The following is a 26,806-nucleotide window of genomic DNA, read 5'->3' as shown; positions in this document are numbered from 1 at the left end:
ATATTAATATGTACTTTAAATATAGTACCATAAACATCTGAACATTACAAAAAATATAAGACATTAATTAAATTTATAATTCTATGGTGTCTCTTTTTCTTTTATAGACAAAAAAAATTAACAAAAAAAATAAATTAATAAATGGTATAGGATCGGCATGTATAAGTTTGTATATATTTAATAATGGGCCTTTTTTTCCACCAATTGAATTTATAATCGGCTTTAGTTTTTTTTTCTTATCATTTGAACTTATAATTATTTTTGTCTTTCTGTTTCCATCATGAAAATTTATAACTCTCTTCATGTTTTTTTTTTCCGATTTTTTTGATGATCCAAATGATAAATACTAAAATAAAACGAAGAAAAATATAATATATTTTTTATATTTGTAATTATGTAGTGACAAAAATATATTTAAATGATATATTTAGTAGTTGCCCATTATTTACCTTATACATAATTGTTAAAAAAACGAATATTGAAATGCTTATCACGCCAATGCCCACTAAATCACATTTCTTATTTGGTGCTATACACCATATTGATGGGTTTTCGTTCATTTTAACAACAGTTCCAGTTGTACTTCCATTCCCTGTGGTTGATGGGCCTATACTAGAATTTGTTAGTGTTTTAGGCATTCCTACTCCAGGATTTGTATCATGACTTTGTACTGGGTCAGGTCCTCCATTTTGATCTATTATTTGTAATGAATCGTGTGTCGGGACAGACTGTGGTTGTGAAATTGGGGACTGTGTGTTTGGTGGTGCATCTTGCGTCAATGAGGGTTGAGATTGCGTAGTTACTAGTGGTGTGGATGATGATGGAGATTGTGACTGATATGGCGATGATGGTGAATTTGAATCTGACTTTGGAATTTGCGGTATGTTTGATGGGGTATTGCCTGTAGACGAATCATTCCCTGAACCACCTGACCCAGATTGATCGTCACCTGATGTAGAAGAAGTGCCGAATGAATTCAATTGGTTAGTTATGCTACTAACAGCACTACCAATATAACTAGTAGTTGCACTATAAGCACCTTTTACAGTAATCATAGTGTTGTCATATGTGTTTTTTACAGTGGTCACAGTACTATCATAAGTATCTTTTACAATGGTCACAACGCTATTATATGCATCACTGGTTTTATTACTGATGCTTGTTAAAATGTTCCTTTGAGTTTCATATATACCGGAAAAACTAGGTAAATAACTTCTGGCATTTAAATTAATTCCCTCAAACTTTGGCCAGTATCCAGAAAATACTCCTGATGAATGCGTTGCAACTTGATCCCCTGATGCCTTTTGCCCACTACCTGAACTCCCAGGCACATCAATTTTATCTACTGAAGCAGGATTTGGAGTTCCTTGGCCGTTGCATGCACTTTCTGTTCCACTACATGTATCTCCTTGATTGGTCCCGATATCTACTTTTCCATCATTTGTATCCCCTGTTACACCATTTGAACCTACTTTCCCATTATCTGTATCTCCGTTTTCACTGTCTGAAGCTCCTTGATTATTTATTCCACCGCATGTCCCTCCTGATCCAACATCTGTTCCTGTACCTGGATCGCCATCTTGGCCACTACTTGTACCCCCTGATCCATTACTTACATCTCCTTTAGTGATATCTGTACTTCTTTCCCCACTACCTTCCCCATCTGTCTTTCCACCACTTGCTCCACTACTTTTAACTCCTGTATCACTATTTGAATATATTTTCGCATTATCCTTGCCTCCTTTCCCATCACTTGCACCTCCTATTCCACCACCTGCATCTCTTGTTCCATCCAGTGTATTTCCTTTACTACTTTCTGGATCCTTTGGTTCAATTTTAGGAACATTTTGCTCATTTTGGTGACTTGATCCTTCTTTTTGAAGTTTTTTTAATTCAGAGCCGTTTTGTGAAAATGGTTGCTATGGTTGTTGTACATGGTTTGCAGGTGCTTGTGGTAGTACAAGTGGTGAATTTACAGCTTCTGTTTGTGCAGGTGTCGATTTTACATTTTCTGGTGGTGATGATTGTGGCTTTGGTCGTGATCGTGTTTGTAGTTGTCGTTTTTTTGCTGCTTTCTGTAGTTGTTCTCTTCGTGCTTCCAGTATTCGTTGTAATGCTGGAGTTAGGAGATGTTTTGCTTGATTTCCTGTCTTGGGTTTTTTAGGTAGTCCATTGCCTTGTTGTGTACTCTGTGAATCTGTTGATGGACTTTTTTTCCCATCTTCCTCATCCTTCAATTTTATTTTTCCACACCCTTCACCATCAAAGCTAAGTGTTTCATAATTACGTACAAAATATTCGTTTTTATAATCAGATGTTGTAAGAGATGGAATAGAAACAAATAATGAAACTTTTATAGAATTGTCAAGATTTTTATTATCAGGAATCTTATACGATTTTAAATATTCATATATTGTTTTTAAACTATCCAATAAATGCATATATGATTTGCATTCTTTAACAGACTCATGAATATTTCTATATAAGTTAAGACATTGGTCGGCATAATTTTTAAGATTCTCGATATCAGGATTATTTAGGTTTTTGTTATATTCATTAATTGTTTTACATATATTATTAAGTAAGTTGTGAAATTGACTCATTCTTACAATAGTAGCGCTCTTATAAACTTCTTTGCTATTTAAACCATCCCAGTATTCAAATTTTCCTGTAATGCCCCTTAAATGCTTTTTATATGATTCTTCCAGAGTTTCTGTGTAGTCTTTATTTGTCTTAAATAATTTATCGCTTAGCCACATCATAAAAAACTCAATTTCCAGGTGATTATTAATTCCATCCGCGTTTAAATCCTTAGCATTTTTAGGCAAATTTTGGTATAAATATTCTCCTAAAGCGTTAATTCTTTCATTATTAGTTGTGCATTTATTTTCTTGCCCTTTTTGAGGGCATTTAAGTTGCAATGATTTGTTTTTATTAAATTTTCCCTCATCGACAATTTCATTGGTAAAGTATTCATCAACCTCGATAAGGATTTTACACTAAGAAAACATTTTTTAAAACAAATATAAAAATAAATGCTAATAAAAAATGTATTTAAATATAATTTAATAGTAATTTATAGGTAGTGCAACATTCAAACGTCGAAAAGGCATGTGCTTATTTAAAAAATATATACTTACTAATTGATCAGACATTATAATGATATTTTATCTTTAATCTTTCGATATTTGGAATCATATTATTTTTATATAAAATATATATATTGGACCAAACCAAAGCTGCAGTTAAGCACATTCTGATTACATTGGACATTTAAGTTAATATGTAGTAATATAATATAGTTAATAAAGGAACATTATTTTTACTTTTTATGGCAATCTATCTAAACCGCCTTAAGTTTAATTTATTTAAACATGTTTGATCATATGGATATCTAATACCATTATTTTTAATAGAGTTTGAAATTATCCAATTATATAATATTGTTTAATCTTGTAATTGGATTAAATAAATATATATCATACAATTATAAGTTTAAGCATAAAGAAAAACAATAAGTTATCCTGTTTTTTTAATAAATTGATTTCGGAGAATAAGTTACTATAAATACATAAAGAATTAGAAATGTGTTATCACTATAATTGATAAAAATATATTTATATCTCATTGTTGATATAGTATATTGATATAAATTGTTATCCCATACAAATATTACATTTTTTAGCGTTAATCCTAATAAATGTAAATAAAGTTGTTTATTAAATTATAATATAAAAAAATAACTTATTATTATTATTGATTTTCCTAAATATATGATATTTAGTTTGTATTTATATTTTATTAATAGTATAAATGTGTTTCATATTTAGAATGTGCAATAACTTTGTATGCAAATATATTTTAATAAATAATATTATACTTCATATTTATGCACATTTTTAAAATTAAAACGAAAAATGTGCAATTAAAGTTAATATAATTAATTACAAATTAAAATCAACATGACACCTAAATGAGTTTTAGAATAGGTTAATATATATGAAATGCATATTATCCTTTTTATTCTTATTAACTATTTAATATATAAATACAAACTCCAACTTAAGCTATAAACAATAATTCAATAAAATTATTTTCGTATGATTTACTTAAATTTTATAGGTTTACAATTTTAACATTTACTCCTTATTTAGTGATAGTAATAAAATTTTAGAAGCAATATAACTGGATTTACCAGTTTAGTGCATATTGCTACTTTGAACCTAAGCATATTATATAATACATATTTTATAATAAAACATTTAGCTCAATGTAGAAAACTATGTTTTTATTCAAATTATTAATAAAATTAATAATGTATGCCTTTTTATTATTAATATTACTACATTAGAATTATATTCAAGTATAAATAATAATTATTATTTTTTATTTTCCGCATCTTTTCAGTTTTAAATAATATATATAATTAATGTATATCAATGTATTCAAATAAAATGGATTTAATGATTTTTTCGTATTTAATGCTTTATCTATTGCTATCATTATTGCGTCCTGATGCATCATTGTATAGTACAACGGAGTAATTAATGCGTTTAATAAAAATACTTTAAATCAATTAGTAATTTTCCTTGCTTCATTGTTTTAAAGTATACCATTTTATAAAATATATATTATTTCGTAATAACAATATATTTAAATTATTTTAAAGTTTGTATGTATATAATAACCTAATAAAATGTTATTAGTTCAAATAAAATTAATTATTATTTGTTTTCTCTACAAAATTAATATTTAATTATATGAATTTTCCAAAACAAAATAATATTTCAATATTAGTTATTGGTAGAACATTATACTAGTTTATATGCATAGGCATATAACAATAATTATAGTTCTATCTATCATATTATTTATAATTATTATAACAACCTATAGCGTTAAATTTTATTAGCATTCTTATATGCAATTATATTAATTATTTTAAATATAATTTATTTATACCTCAAAACTATAAGCTTAAAAATTATTAGTGATTGATCTAATGTTATATCTTTATGATAAATTAATTAAAGCATATAAAGCTATTTCTATTAATATTAATTAACTTTAATACAAATGTAAAGGAAATACAAAAGGGATGAGTAACTACAATTAAAACTTCCAAAAATATTGTATATATAGTGTATCTTTTATGCATTACTAAAAATGTTAGAAGAATAAAACATCTTTTATAGATAACATTGTATTATTGACTCTCAATCGATATTTATGAATCTTATTTTATGGTTATCTATTATATATTGGCAATATGTTTAATTAACACTAAAAATATTTCCATTAACCTGAAGGTATATTATAATGTAGATAATTGCTCCAAATGAATCTAATTATATATTATAGCTTCACATATAAGATTATTATGCTGATCGGTTAACAAAATACAATTTAAATCAAAATAATAGTGACATAAATAATAAGGTTTACTAAATAAAATTTTTATCAAATAAAGAAATATATTGTGCTATGCATAATTCAATATAATCGCTGATTAATATGTTTTATATAATAGACAATTATGATATATCCAATATTTATATTAATATATGCAATATAGGAATTTTATTTTAATCATATTAAGTCAATATTATAACCCAATTGTATATATTATAACCTATGAAAAAGTGTTATGCGACCACTTTCATATTAATGACTATGCTTTTTGGGGGTGCATATTTGAACTTTATTTCATGATTAAATATACAGGGATGGCATATATATTTAATAAACATTTACAGACCAATAAATATGATCAAATTATAAATAAAATAATAAAAATGTGTCCATAACGCAAACCATAGATTTCATAGAACAAAACTATAACTCATACTACAGAACCTTGACCCAAAATATGGGTTCCCTAAAACACAACTTTATACCCGAACTCAAAACAAAACAAAACCAAAAATGTAAAACATATAGAAAAAACACTTATTAAGCATTTTATTTACTATTTTGTGTCTAATTATTTCCGTTCTTAATCAACAACATTCTTCAAACCTAATATAATGCATTTTATATAATGATGCAAACATATTTTTAAGAAGTATATTTTTTGGATATTTTATATAACGTGCATTTTTATGAGCAAATACAACATAATGCGTTTTAAGGCTTATAATATATCACCAAATATTAAATAATAAAATGTGTCAAGCACGTTTGTTTTTTTACGTCGTGATAATTTAAAATATTACAAAGATAGCCCTTAAAAACACTATATTATATACATTTTGAGAATATTTAAAAATATCGATTTTGTTTTTTTTTTTCTGTCATTTTGGATCGTTTTTATTTTGTTAATTTATGCTAAATATAGAGTATATATTGAATCAATTATGATAATAATATAAATTATAAACACATAAAATGAAAAAATAAACTTTTTATATGTGCTTGTAAAGTTTACGATTAAATCATGTCATAAATTTTAGCAATATGTTATTAATTGTAGACAATAATTTTGAGGTAAATAAAATGTTTATTACTTTAAATAAAAAAAAATATAAATATTTTTATAAATTTTCATATAATATATAATTAATGTCATAAATAATTAACAGTTGTAAAGTATTATATTTATTAGTAACATTTTTTGCTAGGAGATTATTTTACTCATTATAATTAAAAAATTACATTAATAATATATACAATTTTTTATTTATACCAACTTAAATATACTTATTATTACATTGAATCAAAAAAAAAATTTTTTTGGTTGTTGTTTTTTTTTTGGTGCTTTTATAAATAAATATGCTATACATATTGTATTTTCTCGCTGTTCTTTTTTAAGTAAAAGCATTATATAATTAATTATTTATTATAAAAAATAATATATGATAATTAATTATATATTTTAAATATATATATTTTCTTATATCATATTTTAATTACCAAAATTAAAAAAATTAAATAAAATCAAAAATGTATTACCGAAAAATAAGCCATATATAATAATTTGTATTTATTTTGTTATGGCAATTGTAATTTCATTTGATCGTATGAAATGCTAGAAAAAACTTCGAAAATAATATAAAGAACTATAATTATACATTTTTCCATTTCTTATAATTTATTTACGATTTGTTATATTATTATAATATACATTAACTCCTATTAATATTATTTAATACTAATGTAATATATATGTAGAGTTTGTATGTATAAATTTGTATACAGCCATAATACGATTCGTATGGTATATTTGTTTATGTTAATAATCTATATGCATATATTTGAGAAGTAAAATTTTAATTATTTATATATGCATGTATTTTGGTTATAAAATAATATATATATTTTTATTTGTAATATGGATTATTATGTTTCATAATATTGGTGATGGAAGAAATTGAATTGAATAATGATGAGTTAAGAAGTACTAGAGTAAGGAAATTAGATGGTGATCCTAAGGTTGGTTGGTTCCGTAATAAAAATGGTTTACTTTTAAAAACATATGGGTGGCTAGTTCAAAATGCTATAGGAATTATATTATTAATACATGGATTCAAATCTCATGCTCGATTAACTTATATGAAAATTAATATAAAAATGCCAAATGGAAATGAAGACTTAGTAGTAGATAATGATAATTACTATGTTTATAAAGATAGTTGGATTGAAAAATTTAATCAACATGGCTATTCAGTATATACACTAGATTTGCAAGGACATGGCGAATCCCAATCATTGGGAAATTTAAGAGGTGATATTAATTGCTTTGATGATCTAGTTGGTGATGTAATACAATATATGAATCAGATTTACGATGAAATTTCAAATGATAACCAAACGGATTATGAAATCCCAAATGATAACCAAACGAATGATGAAATTTCAAATGATGATCAAACGGATTATGAAATCCCAAATGATAACCAAACGAATGATGAAATTTCAAATGATGATCAAACGGATGATGAAATATCAAACGATATCCAAACGGATTATGAAATCCCAAATGATAACCAAACGAATGATGAAATTTCAAATGATGATCAAACGGATGATGAAATATCAAACGATATCCAAACGGATTATGAAATCCCAAATGATAACCAAACGAATGATGAAATTTCAAATGATGATCAAACGGATGATGAAATATCAAACGATATCCAAACGGATTATGAAATCCCAAATGATAACCAAACGAATGATGAAATTTCAAATGATGATCAAACGGATGATGAAATCCCAAATGATAACCAAACGGATTATGAAATCCCAAATGATAACCAAACGGATTATGAAATCCCAAATGATAACCAAACGGATGATGAATCTCATGATATAGTAACAACTAAAAAAAAAAGGCTTCCTATGTATATTATTGGGCATTCGATGGGAGGAAATATTGCTTTAAGAATATTACAATTATTAGGGAAAGAAAAAGAAAATACCATTAATGCTGAAAACGAAAATGACTATAAAAATTTAAACATTATATTAGACAATTATGTTGATATTAATGGAATTGGCAATTATATGGAAGAATATATGATTAATAGTGTGTATGATATAAATAATTCTAATGATTTTTCTATAGAAAATATGAATAACCCGGATTGCATTGCCAATTTTAATGATTGTGATTCAGAAAATTCCTGTTTTAGTGCCCCTGATACACCAAATTCTATTGTTAGTAATAAATATGAAGAACATTTTAATTATTTAGATAAATTAAATATTAAAGGCTGTGCATCTTTATCTGGTATGATGAGATTACAAGCGCCATTGGATGGTGGAAACAAATCATTTAAGTATTTATATTTACCTTTAATAGAATTCCTGTCTCGTGTCGCCCCTCATGCACTAATTTCGTCAGAACCGGGTTATAAAAGGTCTGAATATGTTACTAATATATGTAAGTACGATAAATTTCGAAATAAAAATGGAGTAAAATTTAAATGTATATCTGAACTTATAAAAGCAACTATCACAGTGAATCGTAATATTAATTATTTGCCAAAAAATATTCCTTTATTATTTGTGCATTCAATAGATGATTGCGTTTGCAATTATAAAGGGTCAACTATGTTTTATGATAAAGCAAAGGTTAATAGAAAAGAATTATACATTGTTGAAGATATGAATCATTCTATAACAACAGATCCAGAAAATGAACAAATTTTAAAAATCGTTATGGATTGGATTTCTGATTTAGAAAGGAATGATGAAGAAGAAATAGAAGGTGGAATGGAAGGTGGAATAGAAGACGAAATAGAAAGTGAAATGGAAGACGAAATAGAAAGTGAAATGGAAGACGAAATAGAAGATGAAATAGATGATGAAAAAGAATTACATATTGTTGATGATATGAGTCATGATATAACGAAAAATCAAGAAAATGAGCACTTTTTAAAAAAAATTGTTGGTTGGATCCGTAATTTAATAAGAAATGTTGAAGGTGGAATAGAAGAAGAAATAGAAGGTGAAATGGAAGGTGGAATAGAAGAAGAAATAGAAGGTGAAATGGAAGAAGAAATAGAAGAAGAAATAGAAGGTGAAATGGAAGGTGGAATAGAAGAAGAAATAGAAGGTGAAATGGAAGGTGAAATAGAAGAAGAAATAGAAGGTGAAATGGAAGGTGAAATAGAAGAAGAAATAGAAGGTGAAATGGAAGGTGAAATAGAAGAAGAAATAGAAGGTGAAATGGAAGGTGAAATAGAAGAAGAAATAGAAGGTGAAATGGAAGGTGGAATAGAAGAAGAAATAGAATGTGAAATGGAAGGTGGAATAGAAGAAGAAATAGAAGGTGAAATGGAAGGTGAAATAGAAGGTGAAATGGAAGGTGGAATAGAAGAAGAAATAGAAGGTGAAATGGAAAGTGGAATAGAAGACAAAATAGAAGATGAAATAAAAGGTGAAATAAAATATGAAATAGATGATGAAATAGAAAATGTGGGTTAATAATGTTTATGCTAAATATTGCTTTTTATTTTTATAAACATAAATGTAACTTTTTCAATTAATTTTTTAGTCAGAAAAAGAAAAGATATTAATAAATATATCTATCTTTTGCATTATATATATGTTCTTTGCTTTCCAATTTTTTTTTAAATTAAATTTGTGTATAATATTTTAGTTGCAATTTAAAGGTGTATATATAATGGTAATTTGTGAATTCATACAAATTAAAATTAAATATGTAATAACTTCACTTATAATTAGTTTTTATTTTCTTATAATTAATAAAAGGGTAATTAAAATAATAACAATTTACATTTATTATTTGCTGTTTTTTATATGTAAGGCAATTTTGAGAACAAAAAGGCGGAGAATAAAATTTAGTATTAGAATACCATTTTTAAAATAAAATGGGGTTGAAGCAATTTAAATTGGATAAATATTATTGCTCAAATTTTTGGAAAAACATTATTTAGATGTGTATATATGTTTTTTTATATAATATAATTATTTAGTGAGGATATGTATTTCATAAGGAAAATAGACAACCGATTTCTTAAATTAATACTACTACTACTTTGTATATGTAATATAGGTTTGTTTATAATGTATTTAGATTAATTTCATCGTGTAGATGCTAATCCATTTATGTGTTTAATATAAATATGTTTTGTAAAATGATCAATAATAGAACAAACATAAAAATAAGTTGTGAGATAGCATATAAATTAAAAATGCAAATTTCTGTATTTTATAAATATGAATAAATAATATAAAATTATACGCATACAAATAATAAATAGTAAGATTATAGCAAATATATCAATCTTATTTCAATTATTAATTATTTTCAGAATATTCTTTCACATATTATATACAATAAAGTAAATACATCAAAATATTTTTCATGTAAATAAATATATGAGTCTTCTATTAACAATTTGTTTATTATAAATTGTATTTATTTTAACATTTACATATTCAGCAATAAGTTTGAAACATTAACACATAAGCCATAGATCCTAAACCCTGAAACCCAGATTCTCGGTTATCAAAATGCAATTTAAATTAAAGTAATTGCAACACAAATTAAAAGTTTTACTAAATAAAGCATTTAATCAAATAATAAACACATTACATATTATAATATGCATAATTCGATATAGCTATATATTAACAAGTTTTATATAATAGCCAATTATCATATACATAATACGGCTTCATATATAGAAAAAAATATAATAATATACACAATATAGACATTTTATTTTAATCATATTAAATCAATATTAACACTCAATTATAATATTATACTTTATGGAAATATATGTTATGCAACCCCTTTCATATTAATGGGTATGCCCCTTTTTGGTTGCATATTTAGGAATAATATTGAGATTAAGCATACGAAAATGGTAAATATATCAGATCAACATTTACAGACCCCAAATATTATCAAATTATAAAAAATTAATAAAAAATAGCTCTAGCCCAAAATATAGGTTCTACAGAACAAAATACCAACCCATAGTACAGAAATTTGACCCCAAATATGAATTTCCCAAAACGCAACTCGAAAATTAGATCTGAATCGTCAATATAGCTTATAATTTTATTAATAAATGTGTTTAAATTATGTTTATTTAAAACAATTATAAATATTAACTAAAAGTGAGGAAAACCCCAGCCTATTAATATATAATATATATGATGAAAATAAGAATAAATAAGTTTTTGATAAATTAAGTATATAACGTGATTATATATTAAATTAACAAAAACATAATACTAAAACAAGCTATTAAATCAAATGCCATTATTTTATAAAATGCAAAAAGTGTAACTTTTATGCCATAAAATATTAAATATAATATTTTTAATAATTTAAACAAGTATAATAAAAATAATAATAAAAAATAGTTATTTTAATATTTTGAATATTTTTGGGTTTTTTAATTCTGATTTAGTGTAGCGCAACAATTTCTTAATTGTGTCAAATGAAAGCAGTGTAACTATAACAATAAATGGAATAGTAAGCCCTCCTGATATTATAAACCCTAAAGAAAGTGCAGCCAACACCAATCCCCTCTTCACTAATTTTTTTATCGATTTTCTTGTCTCGGGATCAGTTTCTAATTTATTATCACTCCTTGAAACGATTTCATCATTTTGTTCATTTTCCAATTCTTCAAAGTTTGCATCTTTTGATACAGGATTATTTTTACATTTTTTTGCTAATTTTTTATTTTCTATCGATTGTGCTTCTGGCTTACCATTCCTTTTATTGTTAATTTCCTTTTTTATTTCTTCTATATCTTTTCGAAGCTCATAAATTAATTTTTTCGTTTCATCATCCATATTATTTAAATTGGGTGTTTTATTACTTTCTTTATGCTTCGTTATATGTGAATCTATAATATTTCGAAGATTTGTTATTTCTTCATCATCATTGTAGCCATCAAATTGATATCCAGAACCCAAAGATGATTTATAAAAATCATTAAAATCGAATTTTTTGTATGGATCTGCTAATATCCTATTATTTCTAAAATATATTATATTCCTTTCAAGGTATATACTTCTCTCGTTTACATAGTATAATTCCTGCAAAGTAATGAAATATTTATTAATAAATATATAATTAATTTTAATTGGTTCTCTAACTTAAATGTCTTATCAATACATGAAACAACAATATAAGGCTAATGCAGAATGAATATACACGAAAAATATAATAAATATTATTAATAATAATAAAAAATAGTGTGTAACTTACTTTTGGGGCATATTCAAAAGAACAAATAACAATTGAAAACAAAACAAAATTTAAAATATTGGCTTTCATTTTTAACTGTATTTATTAAATAAATGAAATAATAATGATAACTTGATACTTATTCCAAAAATAGTAATATTTATTAATTTTTTATTATAAAATTTATGAATAAATTAATATATCTAAAAAAACAATGATATTTATTTCATTTGTTAATTTTTTATATTTTCAATCGAACTGGTTAATGTGTAACCATGTAATAAACTTCGTTATATTCATTAAAAGTATTTATGGATATAATATTATAATATTTATTTAAAAAAATAAATATTAATTTTTCTCTAAAGACTATACTATTTTTTATATTTTAATTAAAAACAAATTATACAACGATTTGATCTAATACATAAATATGTGTGTCTTTTTTCGGAACAATTTTTGGTTATTTGCGCCATTATATTTAATGTAACAAAATTATTTTTAGTATTAAAAATATAAATAAATTAGTGCACTAATTTACATGCATATATAATAACTATATCATCAGAGATATAAAGATACAATTTTTAAAATTATTATTTTAAGGTTTTTTCTCCATATAGCAACTCATTTCCGTACAGAATATATTATTTTAATATAAACAAATATGCTTGTGTAACAAATTCAGCCCCCAAAATATTTTTTACATATTTTTATATAAATAAGCCCTAATATAATTTAATGCCCCATTTAATAACATACTTGATACTTTGTAAGCTTATTTTTATATTGTTTAGCTCCAAGCCCGTTAATATATATTAATCATAGTAATAAAATACTAGATACATATGTGTTGTAATCAATATATGCAAGCATATGAAAAACAATTAACAAAGCATCGTTATTATTTAAATAGCTTATTATTTGATATACTTTCCAAATGTTTAATATTATTTAATAATATTTTATATTTTATTTTCCCTCGTTTTTTTAAAGTATATTGTCTCCAAAGATAGGCATGCTCCATTTTTATTTATAAATTTATTTCAGAATATACACCATCAAATGTATTATTCCTATTAAAAATATATAACATATTCATATTTTCAAGTATACCTTTTATAAACCACAACAAATATTACATATGAAACCAAAAATCCAAATACATTTAATAACAACCGCTTTATTTTCCCGTATTCATTAAACACATATTATTTAAATTTATATATATTTTAAATTGGCTTCAAATATAAGTTAATTATATTTATTATTCTAAAGAGTCGCCTTTTCTTTTATAAACAAAAAAAATTAACAAAAAAAATAAATTAAAATGGTACAGGATCTGCCTGCATAAGTTTGTATATATATAATAATGGAGATTTTTTCCTATAAACCGAATCTATAGATTTTTGAGTCTGTTTTTCTCGAGTAGATGAATTTATAATCCTTTTCATGTTTTTTTTCTCTTCAATTCATTTTTCCATCTGTATAACAAATACTAACATAAGAATAGTGAATATATGTAACATATTTTTTATATTTGTAATTATGTAATGACAAAAATAAATATAAGTGATATATATACTAATTTCACGTTATTTACCTTATACATAATTAGTAGCATAAGGAATATTGAGACAGTTATAGTACCAATACTCATTATATCCCATTTTTTGTTTGTTATTATACAACATATTGATATTTCTTCTTTCATTTTAATACCACTTCCAGGATTTGTGCTTCCATTCCCTGTGTTTAACGGCTCTGTATTAGAATTTGTTAGCACTTGAGATATTTTTGTTCCAATATTTGTATTATGATTTTGTAATAAGTTAGGTTCCCCATTTTGAACTGTGTTTTGTGATGGATCTTGTGTTAGGCTAGGCTGTGATTGCGGAGATACCGATCATGCCGGACCTAAATTTGGATCTAAATTTGTAATGTGTGATGTTTTTGTATTAGAAAGTTTATGATAATAAACTATGCACAATGGTTGCTTTAAATTATCACCATAAAGTTTTTTTTGTATATTATTTGTTTATGTCCTTTAATATTAGGGTGTATATATATGCATTAACTTTGTGAATACTACAAATACAACTGTTATTATTTATGATATCCCTTTCATTTAATGGATACACCCCTTTTTTGGTTGTATATTTGAACTTTTGAACTTCATCTCGAGATTAAAGATACGGGGTGGCATATATATTTAATCAACATGTATAGACAAATAAATATGACCAAATTATAAGGAAATTGATAAAAATATAGACTCCATAGAACAAAAATATAACATATAGTATAGAGTCCTAACCCATAATATGTATTTCCCGAACCCCACCTCTAAACCCTGAAGAAGATGGCAATAACATAATTCTTGATTTAAATACGAGCCAAAATATGGTTAATTATTTAATAAACCAAAATTTAAATATTCCAAGCGATTTAAGAAATAGAAACCAGCATATGTAAAGTCATAATAAATTACATACTATTAATAGGCAACACGAAGTAATGCAAACATAATATGCTTGCAAATACCATCATGACATTAATGATACAAAAAATATAAATAAAAATTGTCAATACTCAAGGTCAGATAGAAAAGACTTTTCCCAAACAAGAAATGCAGGTAATGATGTTAGATATGCCGAAGCAATTGAGTTTGACTTAGTAGTATGCTATGGAATTATAAAATTCAAAAAAAATGATAAAGATGAAATGGATTTAGATGAATCTGAAGGTTTTATGATGATACTATAAATTGCTGTTTTGAAAAAGAAGATATGTTATAGAAATAACTATGAATGAAGATTTCTGATTTAATTAAAAATCAATTGTTTATAAAGTTAATATTATAGTGAAATTACAGCTATAAATAACAAAAAATATTTTATATGGATATTTCCCATATTAATGCAACAATTCTATGTTTAAAATATTTTTTGGGGACATATATAAATGCTAATTGTCGAGTGGTATATATATAAATATATTTATAATACCAAATTAACACGTCAAGGAGTACTACAATTAAACACAAAATAAAATTACATAACTTAAAAAAATTACCATTATGCTTGTTAAGTATTTGCAATCATATGTTTTTTTTTTTTCCAATCCTTATTATATAAATATTTATTTTGCATATAAAACATATTTTATAATTCACACTAATTTCCATAAAGAAATGCATATCAATATTATTAAGGATACATAATTTTTATCAACTTAAAAAGTACATTACATTTTATTTAGTAAATTTTTAATTAAAAATAATAAAAAAAATAACATACAATGGAATTTACTATAACATATTTTTTTGGCGAATTGGCAAATATTATTTTGTGGAGGTTAAAGCACCAGCAGCATTCATGCATAAACATAATACAAATTGTTGCTTAAATTATTTTTTTAGTATTTAAAAATAAAGAATTATGCTAAAAGGCTTAAAAAATGGAAATGCATAACAAAATGATTATTTTCATATTATATTGTTTATTCATTAATATATTTATATTAAAATTACACATAATAAACTGCAATTCAAAAAATATATGTTTTTTATATTTTTACCTTTATATTTTTTCGATGCATGTAAATATTATATATTAATTACATGGATAATGAAATATTTTATAAATTTTAGTTAATGAACTATAAAAATAAAAAACATGTGTACTTATAATTCAACATATTAAAATATTATAATATATAAAAATAAATAATTTTAATTATTATATATATTATATTAATAAATTAAAAATAATGTTGCTATTTAATATTCATTATTTATGAAAGTTTCGGCTATTGACGTTGCTTTATAGCCGATCTATTTAAATATAAAATCTATAAATCTATAAATAGTATGCACACTAAACAATTATATAAATTTATCGTTTAAATATCATTATATATATTTTTTTAATAAATATTTGTTTTTTTTTATTTTTCTTCAATGTCTTTTTTTGTTTTTAATTTTTAAAAAAAATACTAATATATTTTTTAATGTATTATTTATCATGCCCCCAAATAATAAAGGATATAGCGATATTATATTTTTTCTTTTAATCGCGCTCATATATGTGAGCAATAAAGTCTTTGCAAGTGAATATATTAGAGCCAATACTATACCAGGTAATATTGGTCGAAGAAGAAATACTTCGAACAATGATAGTTTACGCAAAACCGCTTTACTCAACGCTACTTTAACCAAAGAATTTCCAAACAATATTGAGTAAGAAAATATGTGAATATATATTCGTATTTAATATAACTATGCATTACATGCCTCATTATGAGAATATTATATTGTGGAAATGCACACATGCATAATGTTGGAAATCTCAATGATGCTATATAAATATTTTTCTTTTTTATACATTAGAAATAGCTCCATTTTGGCTAATAATCCTTCGAATGAAACACATGAACAAACTGGCCCCATAATATGTACCAATCCTGAAGAAGTTAGAAAAACAACAGAAATTATTAACGCTGCTGTGTCAATTTTACGACACCATGCTACAACTGAAGACAACTACAAATTACTGTACGTATACGATAAAGATGCATTGATATATTTTAAGAACCATGGAAATACTGACATTGAAAAACTTAATCTTAAAATCCGAAATCCCAATAAGGTATGAATTATCGAACAATGTTTTTTAAGTTTAAAATTAATTAAAGTTAAAAAATTATTATACATTTTTACATTTTTTGGTTTCATTAGTATAATGATATAGTAAACAATCTATGGGATCCTTATGGTACCAAGCATTTCCATGATTACTTTATTAGCGGTATATAGAAAAATGAATAGTTAATAAATTTAATATATGATTATCATTCTTTATTAGGTGCTTATTGTATGGTTATTACCAATGCCTATGCTATTGTTTTTTTACTTTTCTTTATATTAAATTTCATAATATTTCAATTTGTATCTATGCAAAATGATAATTTTTTAGGAAAAGTTGTCTGTATATACAATCCAAATTTACTAATGATAGAACAAGAAAGCATAGACCCTACTAAACCAGACCATGAATGTGTTTATTCTTTAGCCTCAAAAATTGACGTAAGGAAATAAAATTGTCTTCTTCCACCCTAGAAGCACTGCTTTCCGTATTACACCATATTTTATACAAATATTTTTTTATTCATTTTGTAGGTATCAGAAGATACAACAGTAATTGTCTTGGCTTCAGCAAATATGAATGATAACAACTGCTCCAATAAAAAAACTTATAAAAACAAAGACTTGATAAGAAAATCATCATCAAGCAATAGCAGTTCTTCTGAATCAGATATTACAGAAGAGCCTAAAAGAACGTTTAACTTATCTGGGTTTTTCATTAAAAAAGAGAAAAATTACATCAATATTACTTATGTTAATGCTGTAAGCAAAATAATAATTTTATTCCATCATTTATTTTTTATACTCATTTTAGCAATTGCCAAAAATGTGTCCGATTTATAAGCATACATATTTATAATATATGACATACATCTCTCCAAATTGGAATATTTATTTTACTCATTTTTTTTTGTAGATCGATGATAACATATCTTCCGAAAATTACTCTATTAAAAAAGCTAAAGCACCAAACATAGCATTTTACATCCGCTTAATGGAAATATTTGCAAAGGGCTAAATGCATATCCGTATAATAGTTTTTTAGCAGTTTAATACTTCAATATATATAGATATATTGATAAATTTAATTTGTTTTTATGGATGTTATATATTTTAATTTACACCATAAAATATATTTTTTTGTTAAGAAAGGTAGTTTGCATATAATATGTTCATCCCCTTTAATACAAGGATGTTCTACATCTATTTTAATTTGTGAAAAAATAAATATAAGTATTATAACTTATGAAATATGCTTTCTGTATTACTTTCTTTATATTAATGTTTGCCACTTGTTTTTGTTAAAAATCTATAAATTTGTGTTTTTATTGTTTTGTGTATTTTAGTTATTATTATTAAACTTAAAAATTTGATAAAAGTTTGTTATTTCCAAATATAAAAATGTCTTAAAGTATGTTGATCGTCTTTCTCAGGGTCAAATATGAATTGTTTCTTTCATCTCTCTTTTTTTTCTTTTAATTGAGACCTTTGAAAGGGTTTCGAGACCCAAATAATGAATACTAATATAAAAATTAAAAAAAACGTATAATTTATTTATATATCAACCATAAGCATTATATTGATAAAAATAATTTACACCCTTTTTAATTCATTAATTATAAAGCAAATTAAATTAGTTTTTTTCTATAATAATTTAAATGCCAATTATATTTTGGATATATACAAAAAAATATTCATAAAATTTCAGAAAAGCATACATCACCGGTTTATATATATTATATAAAAGTACTAATACAATGATATTACGCCATTTAAATATTTTTTCTACATTTTGAGTTTCTTTATTGTGTATTTTAACGATATGCACATATTTTTGTTATCCTCTCATAAATAAATTCATTAATAAGGTTTGTCTTTTTTTGTTACACCTTACAAAACAGTTTTGGACCCATACATTTTTTCATAGACATGCTTATTTTATTATTAATTTTTTAATCTTAAATGATATTAAATTATATAATAATATTAATAACCATGCATAAATATTTATTGCATTTTTATTTTTTATTATTGCAATACTTAATAAGTTGCATGGGAAAATAAATATTATATCAAATTCTAAATAATTCAATTCACTACCAACTCTAGTTTTAATCCTAGTATAAAACAGTATAATGGGCTTAGGTGTAATAATTGATTTTCCAAACAAAAAATCGGATTTTGTAAATTTTAACATATATTATTAAATATAATTGCAAATTTATATGTATAACCGAGAATTATATTCTGGATACACATATATTTATGTTTGTGTGACTATCTATGTATTGTGTGTATTTACCAAGATTAAATCTTACACAAAGCATTTAATCATATAAAGATTAATTTTTAAGAATGAAGAGACGAACAAAATATACGGTTAAAACCTTGAATTTTTTGTATATTATATATGATGTAGTATGAATATAATTTATTTTCTTGTTTTTTTTTCGTATGCTCCTTCACATTTTATGATACAAAATTTGTCCGCATAAAATTATTTTGCAAGATAAAAAAATAATTTTTTTTATAAAAATATATGTAAAAACTTAAGAAAAAAAATATAAAATGTATAATTTATAATTTGAGCCATATTAATTTTACACACAGTTGTATATCAATATTTGTATCCTTTTTGATAATAAAATAAATCTTCATATGTTCCATTTAATGCCAATTTTTTTAAATTATAATTTTAAGCATAATTTTTTTTTCATTTTAAAACTGTGTAAAATTTAATACAAATAAATATTTTTGTTAAAATACATCATTTAAACCATTCCCTTTTTTATTTTAAGAACCATTATATTAATATATTTTTTCCTCTTTTCCTTTTCATTTTTTCAAAAAGGGGGTATTTAATTTATGAATACTTCTCATCATTTAAATAATAAAGGATAAAACAATATAAAGGAGGAAATATAAAATGAAAAATGACAGAAAATGACCCCTCAAATTTCTTAAAACAAAGAATAAGCAATCTGAAAAACATATTGGCTAAGGAAAATGAGATGCCTAAAATTGATCAAATCTTTAAATATGAATTAAAAACCAACTTCACAGAAATAAATGATTTATTACATTATATGAATGGAATAATTTATAAAAATTTGGACACCTTTCAAAAGTTAAAGCTTCTGTATTCTTATGATGATAACAACTGTTACAATAATTCAGGCATTAATCAAAACACTTTTTTATTTTTATTAAAGCAAAAAAGTAAATTTAGAGAAAAGTATATAAATGAAAATTATATGGATTATTTAAGAACAAACCCATTAATTTTTGTTGACACACTTAATCAATTATTAATAATACCAGGAATCAATTTTGAATTTAAGGCTTACAACTTTGATGAAAAGGTCAATAAATTTTTTGTTAAAAAACCAGACATTAAAATTAATAGTTTATATAATCCATGCTTCATTAAAATAAAAGAGTCTAATTTTAAAAATATTGTTAAGATAAATCGGAAAGTAGAAAAAAATTCTAAAAAAAATGAACACCAAATTGAACATTATTTTGCTAAAAGAAGTTCGGTACCTTCTATCACACAAAAATCAAAAATCGAATGTGATTCAAAAGAAGATAATCTCATTTCTAAAGACGATTTAACAATAGCAACTAATTCATCATGCAAAAATTATGATGCTGATTTAAGCAGTAATAATGAAACAAAAATATATAATGAAATTTGTGATAAAGGTGAGTTAGATGATAATCTTAATACAATTAAACAAGATAGCAATAGTACCACCAAAAAACATAGTAATGAAAGTGTTAATACTATCGATGATAAGGAAATAAAATATGACTGTAGAAAAGAAAAAAGACCACGACGAAGTTTTAGCATTTCCACTAATGCAGAAAGCAATGTCAAAACTAATACTAAAAAAACGAAAGGAAACTATAATAGTAGTGTAAAAAGGAAATACGATAAAGTTTTGGGTTGCAAAAAATTAAAAAAAGGGGACGAAGAGGAAATTGATGAGTTTGAGGGTGAAGATGATGAAGAAGGAAATAGCTTAAATAATGATGGGCCAACCAAACAAAGTATACATACATTTTATGATTTGATAAACGAATACGAAATATATATAAACAATGCTAAATGCTATATTATTTTTGATCTAAAAGGTTATTATAAAAATTTAGATATTATGAAAAAATTAAAAAAAAATTTAGAAGATTTAAAAAGGCCAACTAATGATTTCAAAAAAATTATAGACAAAAAAACTTTTAAGTCATATAGGGATAAAATCGAATTTGTAAAACGATTTAAAAAGTTTATTATTCCAAACTTTCGATTAGAAAAGATAAGAAAGCAAAGAAACCATCTAATTATTGTCGAATTAATGTCTAAGATACAAAACCGATTAATAATAAAAAGGCTGAACCAAGAATTAACTAACAAAGTAAATCTTGAAAATTTAGTAAATGATGTGCTCAAAATGTTTTCTGTCTTTGTGGAAAATATGAAAGACGAAAATGTTAAGAAATTTTATACGAATATGATTAATACTTATTTTCGTAATAAAAATATATCTTCTATCGATTTTAAAAATTTAATACAATTATTTAAAAAAAAAGAGGAACAAGAGAAAAGCCAAGAATTTTACGATTTGTTTCAAAACGATTTGAATTATTTAGATAAAAACAAAACTCAATGTGATGAAATAGAAGAGAAGATTAGTTCCTTAAAATATTTAATTTTAGAATCAATATTAAAAGAAAAGCAATTAGAAAGATCAGTTAACAGATTATTGTTAAACCATGAACAATCAAAATATGGATATTTCTATAAAGTAGACCAAAGTGATGAAAATACATTAGATACTACTGAATATGGAAAATTGTTAGAAAACTTTTCTAAAGAACCCATAAACTTTTATACAATTTTAAGTAAACGAAATTTAGACAAACATGCATATCATGATATTAGAAATTTTAATTATAAAAAAAAAGATATCGATATGTCAAAACATGATGCAACTAATTCAAGTAATAACCAAGGAAATTATAAAAAAAATAAACAATTATCGGATAATTGCAAATTCAATATGGATTGTAACCAAAGAAAAGACGAAAATAATAATTACAATATAAATGAGCAAATAACTTCTAGTAATAATCCTGAAAATAACGATAACAATTCATCATGCAATATAAAGGATTCAGTATTAATTACAAGCGACAAAAAAACAAATAATACTGATTGCCAAATAATTGATAATAATAATATGCTTAATTACCAAAAAAACATAGGACAAAGTAAACCTCAAAATGAAAATAACTACAACACAAATGAATATTATAAATGCAAAATTAAAAAAATACAAACCGATACATCAAATGAAAAAAATAACGAAAAGAATTTTGTACTGGAACATGATTTTGATAAAAAACAAAATCGCTCACAAATAGGTGAAAATAAAAGTGTTGACAAATCAGCTACAACCAATGATAGCGATCCTGTAACTCAACAATCTAGTCACCAAAATACGAGCCAAATAAATTGCTGTATTGACACAAACAAAAATATAAAAGAATCGCACTTTAAAAAATCAAATAGCTATGAAGACAAAAGACAAATAAATCTCAAAGCTAAACATAAATTCGAACGAGATGATCCCGTCACTGAATGTGGATACGAACCAGAAACTGATATAATTAGATCAATATGTGAAAAAAAAAAATTCACTTTTGCTAATGAAAAACAAGAAAAAATAAATAATGAAATATTTTATAAAGTATTTGAGCAATATCCATATAGTTTTTTTTCTAAATCAGTCAAAAATTATAATGCCATTTTAAATGAAAATGAAGAAGAATCTGAATTGTCATGGTTGACAATGCTAAAAAAGAAAAGTCATAATAGATCTATTTTACCACCAAGTAGAGATACATTTAGAGACGGAACCCACTTTTCTAATTGCAGGGCAACTGAACACACATTAAAATTTTTCTTGTCGCTTTTATCATTGCTAACAAAAGGAGACATCGACATCAATTTAAAAAAGTACTTGAAAAAAAATATCCAATTTTTAAATACCGAATTATTCAGTATGAAACTTAATTTAGATAAAAAAAGAGCTATACTTGAAAAGCGATTAGATCATTTTAATTTTCAAGAGAATTCGGAATTTTCATTTTATAACCCATTAAAAATGAATATAAGAATGATGAACTTAATAGGACGAGGTGGGTTTGCTGAAGTATGGGAAGTTTTTGATTCCATAAATTTAGAAATGTATGCAGCAAAAATTCATAAGATTGAACCAAGTATGACGAATGAAATCAAAAATAAAATAATTCAAAGGGCAGAAAATGAAATAAATATACATATACATTGTCATAGACACATCTTCATTGTAAAATTAGAATTTTTCTTTGTTTTTGGATCTGCAACTAATTTGCTAGTTGGTATGGAATTATGTGATGTCGATTTAGATAAATATATTAAATATCATGGCCCAATTAATGAACTATTAGCATTATCATGGATTAAACAAATATTACTTGGATTATTATATATGAAAAACTTACCTACAGGTAAGGTTCATCATTGCGATTTAAAACCAGCTAATCTTCTTATAAAGGATGGAATAATAAAAATATCTGACTTTGGATTAGCTAAGTTAATTTTACCCGATACTTATCAATATTATAATGGTGGTGGAACTTTATATTACCAACCCCCTGAATGTTTAAAACCCAAAAGAAATTTACTTATAACAGATAAAATTGACATATGGTCATTGGGGTGCATTCTTTATGAAATGATTTTTTGTGAAAGACCTTTTCAATTTAATTACCTTGAAAAGTGTTCAAAAGAGTTATTAGTTAATAAAATGAAACGAGGTTTATCATACCCCAAAATTAATCAACATATATCAAAAATAACTTTAAATTATATAGAATATTTACTAAATTTTGATCATGAATGCCGACCATCGATAGAAGAAGCCCTAAGTTACCCGATTTTTAATTATTTTAACATACCTTGATGATTTTATCCTTAATGCATTAATTAAAAATTTGAATTATGTATTATTACCATTTCACATATATATATATTTTATTTTTAATGATTTTTTTTTTAAACACAATATGCATATATGTACATTTCCTTTATTGCAATACAATACTTATGATAACCACTATAGTATGTATCACATGTGTGTATCTCGACAAATATATATCTTATATATGCTATTTTGATTGGTCAAAATATGTAAAAATAAAACTTAAAAATGTCTTTTAATTTAATATAATATACGCATTTTCTCGGCATGCCAAGCCAATAAAATTTTTGACGGATGCACATTCCCACTGTAAATCCATATAGCTCCTACGTTTTAATTTTCATTTGGTTTTATTATTAAACCTTTTAAAATTTATCTTATCGATCTATTGATATTTCTCGATTGATACTTTTTTTTGTTGGGATCCGTAGCCCATTAATTCCAAAATCTATTGCTTTAAAAGAAATGAATAGTAATATATATTTTTTTGTTTAAATATAATACAATAAAGCTTATTTTTGTGTGACCTTTTGCAACAATTAGAAATATAATTTTTTTTTATGAGAAGAACTTATATATGGTCAATGATGAAAAATAAAACTTATACTATATCGTAAGAGTGGTATATAAAAATTATAGATATTATCAAAATGGACGATAAATGTTAAATTAATTTTTTTTTGTAATTTTCCATTTTTAAAAAATATAAAAAAATCCATTTTTATATACACATTATTAATTTAAATAATCGAATAATAAAAAAAAATTTCGCAACATTTACATGATATTTTTATATAGAAAAATTATTTGATGAATTATTCTCCATCTAAATATAGCATATTAATAAATGTATGCATAATAAGTATATATCTTTAATTAATATTTTCACGAACAATATATAACCTCTTCAATTCCATATAATAAACTTTTAAATGATAAAATATTTTAAAAATGTAATTTCCAAAAAAAAAATAAAAGAAATCAATAAATCTCATGTCCTTTACCCTTACATAATATGTATGTAATTATAATCCTAGTGATGCACTAAAATTATATAAGATAATTTTACAGGATTTTTTTACTTTTTTAAAAAAGGAAATCATTTTTTTTTATTTTTTTAAAAATATAAATTCATGTATACTGTATTATATATACATATGTTTCGACTTTTTCTTTAAATTTATATTTAAAAAAATATATATTATATACATGTAGCTTTATAATAGTAATTTCCAAATACTTAATATACATATTTCATCACGCCTTTGATCTTACTACCTAAATATTTATCCATTTATATATCATTTTTTGTATATGTTTTTTTAAGTGGAATTTATATTAAAATGCCTAAAAAGTGCACAAATGGACAAGATTGTAGAAAATATAAATCATACGAAAATGGCGAAGATAATAACGCTTCAATTCTCCAGCCAATCGTATTAGTTGGTATGATAATTACGTTTTATATTATATTTTTTAGAATGTTTAAAAGACGATTTATAGATAATAGTGAGTTTGGAAGAAAAACTACTAATAAAAGTGAGTATAGTAAGCCTATTATTTCACTATGCTTAAATGATATCGTTTTAAAGATCATTGGTAACAATGCACACATAATTGAAAACGTTATAGAACCATTGACCCAATTATGTTCAATCTCAGAAGTATTTGTAGTTGCACAAGTTTCAAATGATACTCAAGAAACAAATATAATTAATCTCTTAAAAAAAACCGGGTTATTTGATAAGGGTTTAAAAGAACATCGTTTGATGTTTTGTTCAACTTCAAATGGAAGAGCATCAATGATACGCCAATTACGTCCACTTACTCATGTGGATAATGACGAAACTGTAATAAAAACTCTAACAGGTAAAATTCCAAATCTTGTTCAGATATATGGAAATACAAATACCGGTGGTAATTCCAACGCATTCACGTCTTTACAAGCGTTTACTCAAGTTATTTGTGCTGTTGCAACCGTAGAAGGTATAAATTAGTCTTAAATATTTGTATATATTATCCTTATAGATAATAACCCAAAACACATGTACAACAATATATAATAAATTTAATTTAAAATTATAAACACTATCTTGGCATATATATGCATTTCATTTACATGGACTTAATATATTAAGGATGCTATCGTTATTGTTATTGTGTATATATTTTTTTCGTATAGATACATGAAAATATATAAAAGGTATAAACATATATGTATTTTTGTATATTTTTAATTTTTCTTCGCCTTCATTTTTTTTTAAAGTTTTATCTAATCATATATTATATGTTTCTGTATTTTTATACATATATAACATAAATTATTAATTAAAATTAATACATTAAAAAAATATAATAAAAGTAATAATACAAATTAGCATAGCTAAAAACGTTTGACACATATAGACGATTTTAAATTCATTTTTGTATTCGGTATCAAAATATATATTAAAG

At 24.0% G+C, this 26,806-nt stretch overlaps 6 protein-coding genes and 1 pseudogene across 6 annotated transcripts, besides 1 other annotated feature; 4 read left to right on the top strand and 3 right to left on the bottom strand.

Annotated features, from left to right (window-relative positions):
- Positions 1 to 73: 73 nt before the first annotated feature.
- On the bottom strand, positions 74 to 3,155 carry PVVCY_0904670 (annotated as a pseudogene).
- Positions 74 to 3,155: a sequence feature (PIR protein CIR protein, pseudogene).
- Positions 3,156 to 7,359: 4,204 nt separating this feature from the next.
- PVVCY_0904660 (lysophospholipase, putative) lies at positions 7,360 to 9,930 on the top strand (the record flags this gene model as incomplete). The annotated part of the gene is made up of 1 exon (XM_037634381.1): positions 7,360 to 9,930. One exon carries the CDS (start codon positions 7,360 to 7,362, stop codon positions 9,928 to 9,930), a length of 2,571 nt encoding a protein of 856 aa, XP_037490481.1.
- A 1,917-nt stretch (positions 9,931 to 11,847) lies between these two features.
- PVVCY_0904650 (fam-b protein) lies at positions 11,848 to 12,772 on the bottom strand (the record flags this gene model as incomplete). Its single annotated transcript, XM_008626801.1, has 2 exons — positions 11,848 to 12,531; positions 12,704 to 12,772. 2 exons carry the CDS (start codon positions 12,770 to 12,772, stop codon positions 11,848 to 11,850), a joined length of 753 nt encoding a protein of 250 aa, XP_008625023.1.
- Positions 12,773 to 14,132: 1,360 nt separating this feature from the next.
- On the bottom strand, positions 14,133 to 14,695 carry PVVCY_0904640 (PIR protein CIR protein; the record flags this gene model as incomplete). Its single annotated transcript, XM_037634380.1, has 3 exons — positions 14,133 to 14,180; positions 14,286 to 14,567; positions 14,693 to 14,695. The coding sequence occupies 3 exons, from the start codon at positions 14,693 to 14,695 to the stop codon at positions 14,133 to 14,135; spliced, it is 333 nt and encodes a 110-aa protein (XP_037490480.1).
- A 2,012-nt stretch (positions 14,696 to 16,707) lies between these two features.
- On the top strand, positions 16,708 to 18,345 carry PVVCY_0904630 (fam-a protein; the record flags this gene model as incomplete). The annotated part of the gene is made up of 6 exons (XM_008626799.2): positions 16,708 to 16,922; positions 17,073 to 17,331; positions 17,421 to 17,490; positions 17,659 to 17,768; positions 17,862 to 18,089; positions 18,244 to 18,345. 6 exons carry the CDS (start codon positions 16,708 to 16,710, stop codon positions 18,343 to 18,345), a joined length of 984 nt encoding a protein of 327 aa, XP_008625021.2.
- Positions 18,346 to 20,260: 1,915 nt separating this feature from the next.
- On the top strand, positions 20,261 to 24,334 carry PVVCY_0904620 (serine/threonine protein kinase, putative; the record flags this gene model as incomplete). The annotated part of the gene is made up of 1 exon (XM_008626798.1): positions 20,261 to 24,334. The coding sequence occupies one exon, from the start codon at positions 20,261 to 20,263 to the stop codon at positions 24,332 to 24,334; it is 4,074 nt and encodes a 1,357-aa protein (XP_008625020.1).
- A 1,361-nt stretch (positions 24,335 to 25,695) lies between these two features.
- On the top strand, positions 25,696 to 26,349 carry PVVCY_0904610 (conserved Plasmodium protein, unknown function; the record flags this gene model as incomplete). The annotated part of the gene is made up of 1 exon (XM_008626797.1): positions 25,696 to 26,349. The coding sequence occupies one exon, from the start codon at positions 25,696 to 25,698 to the stop codon at positions 26,347 to 26,349; it is 654 nt and encodes a 217-aa protein (XP_008625019.1).
- Between the last annotated feature and the right edge of the window lie 457 nt (positions 26,350 to 26,806).

This window comes from Plasmodium vinckei (assembly GCF_900681995.1).
Source record: "Plasmodium vinckei vinckei genome assembly, chromosome: PVVCY_09".
Lineage (NCBI taxonomy): Eukaryota > Apicomplexa > Aconoidasida > Haemosporida > Plasmodiidae > Plasmodium > Plasmodium vinckei.
Note: the sequence above shows the minus strand (reverse complement) of the source record. Positions and strands in the feature narration are given on the sequence as shown.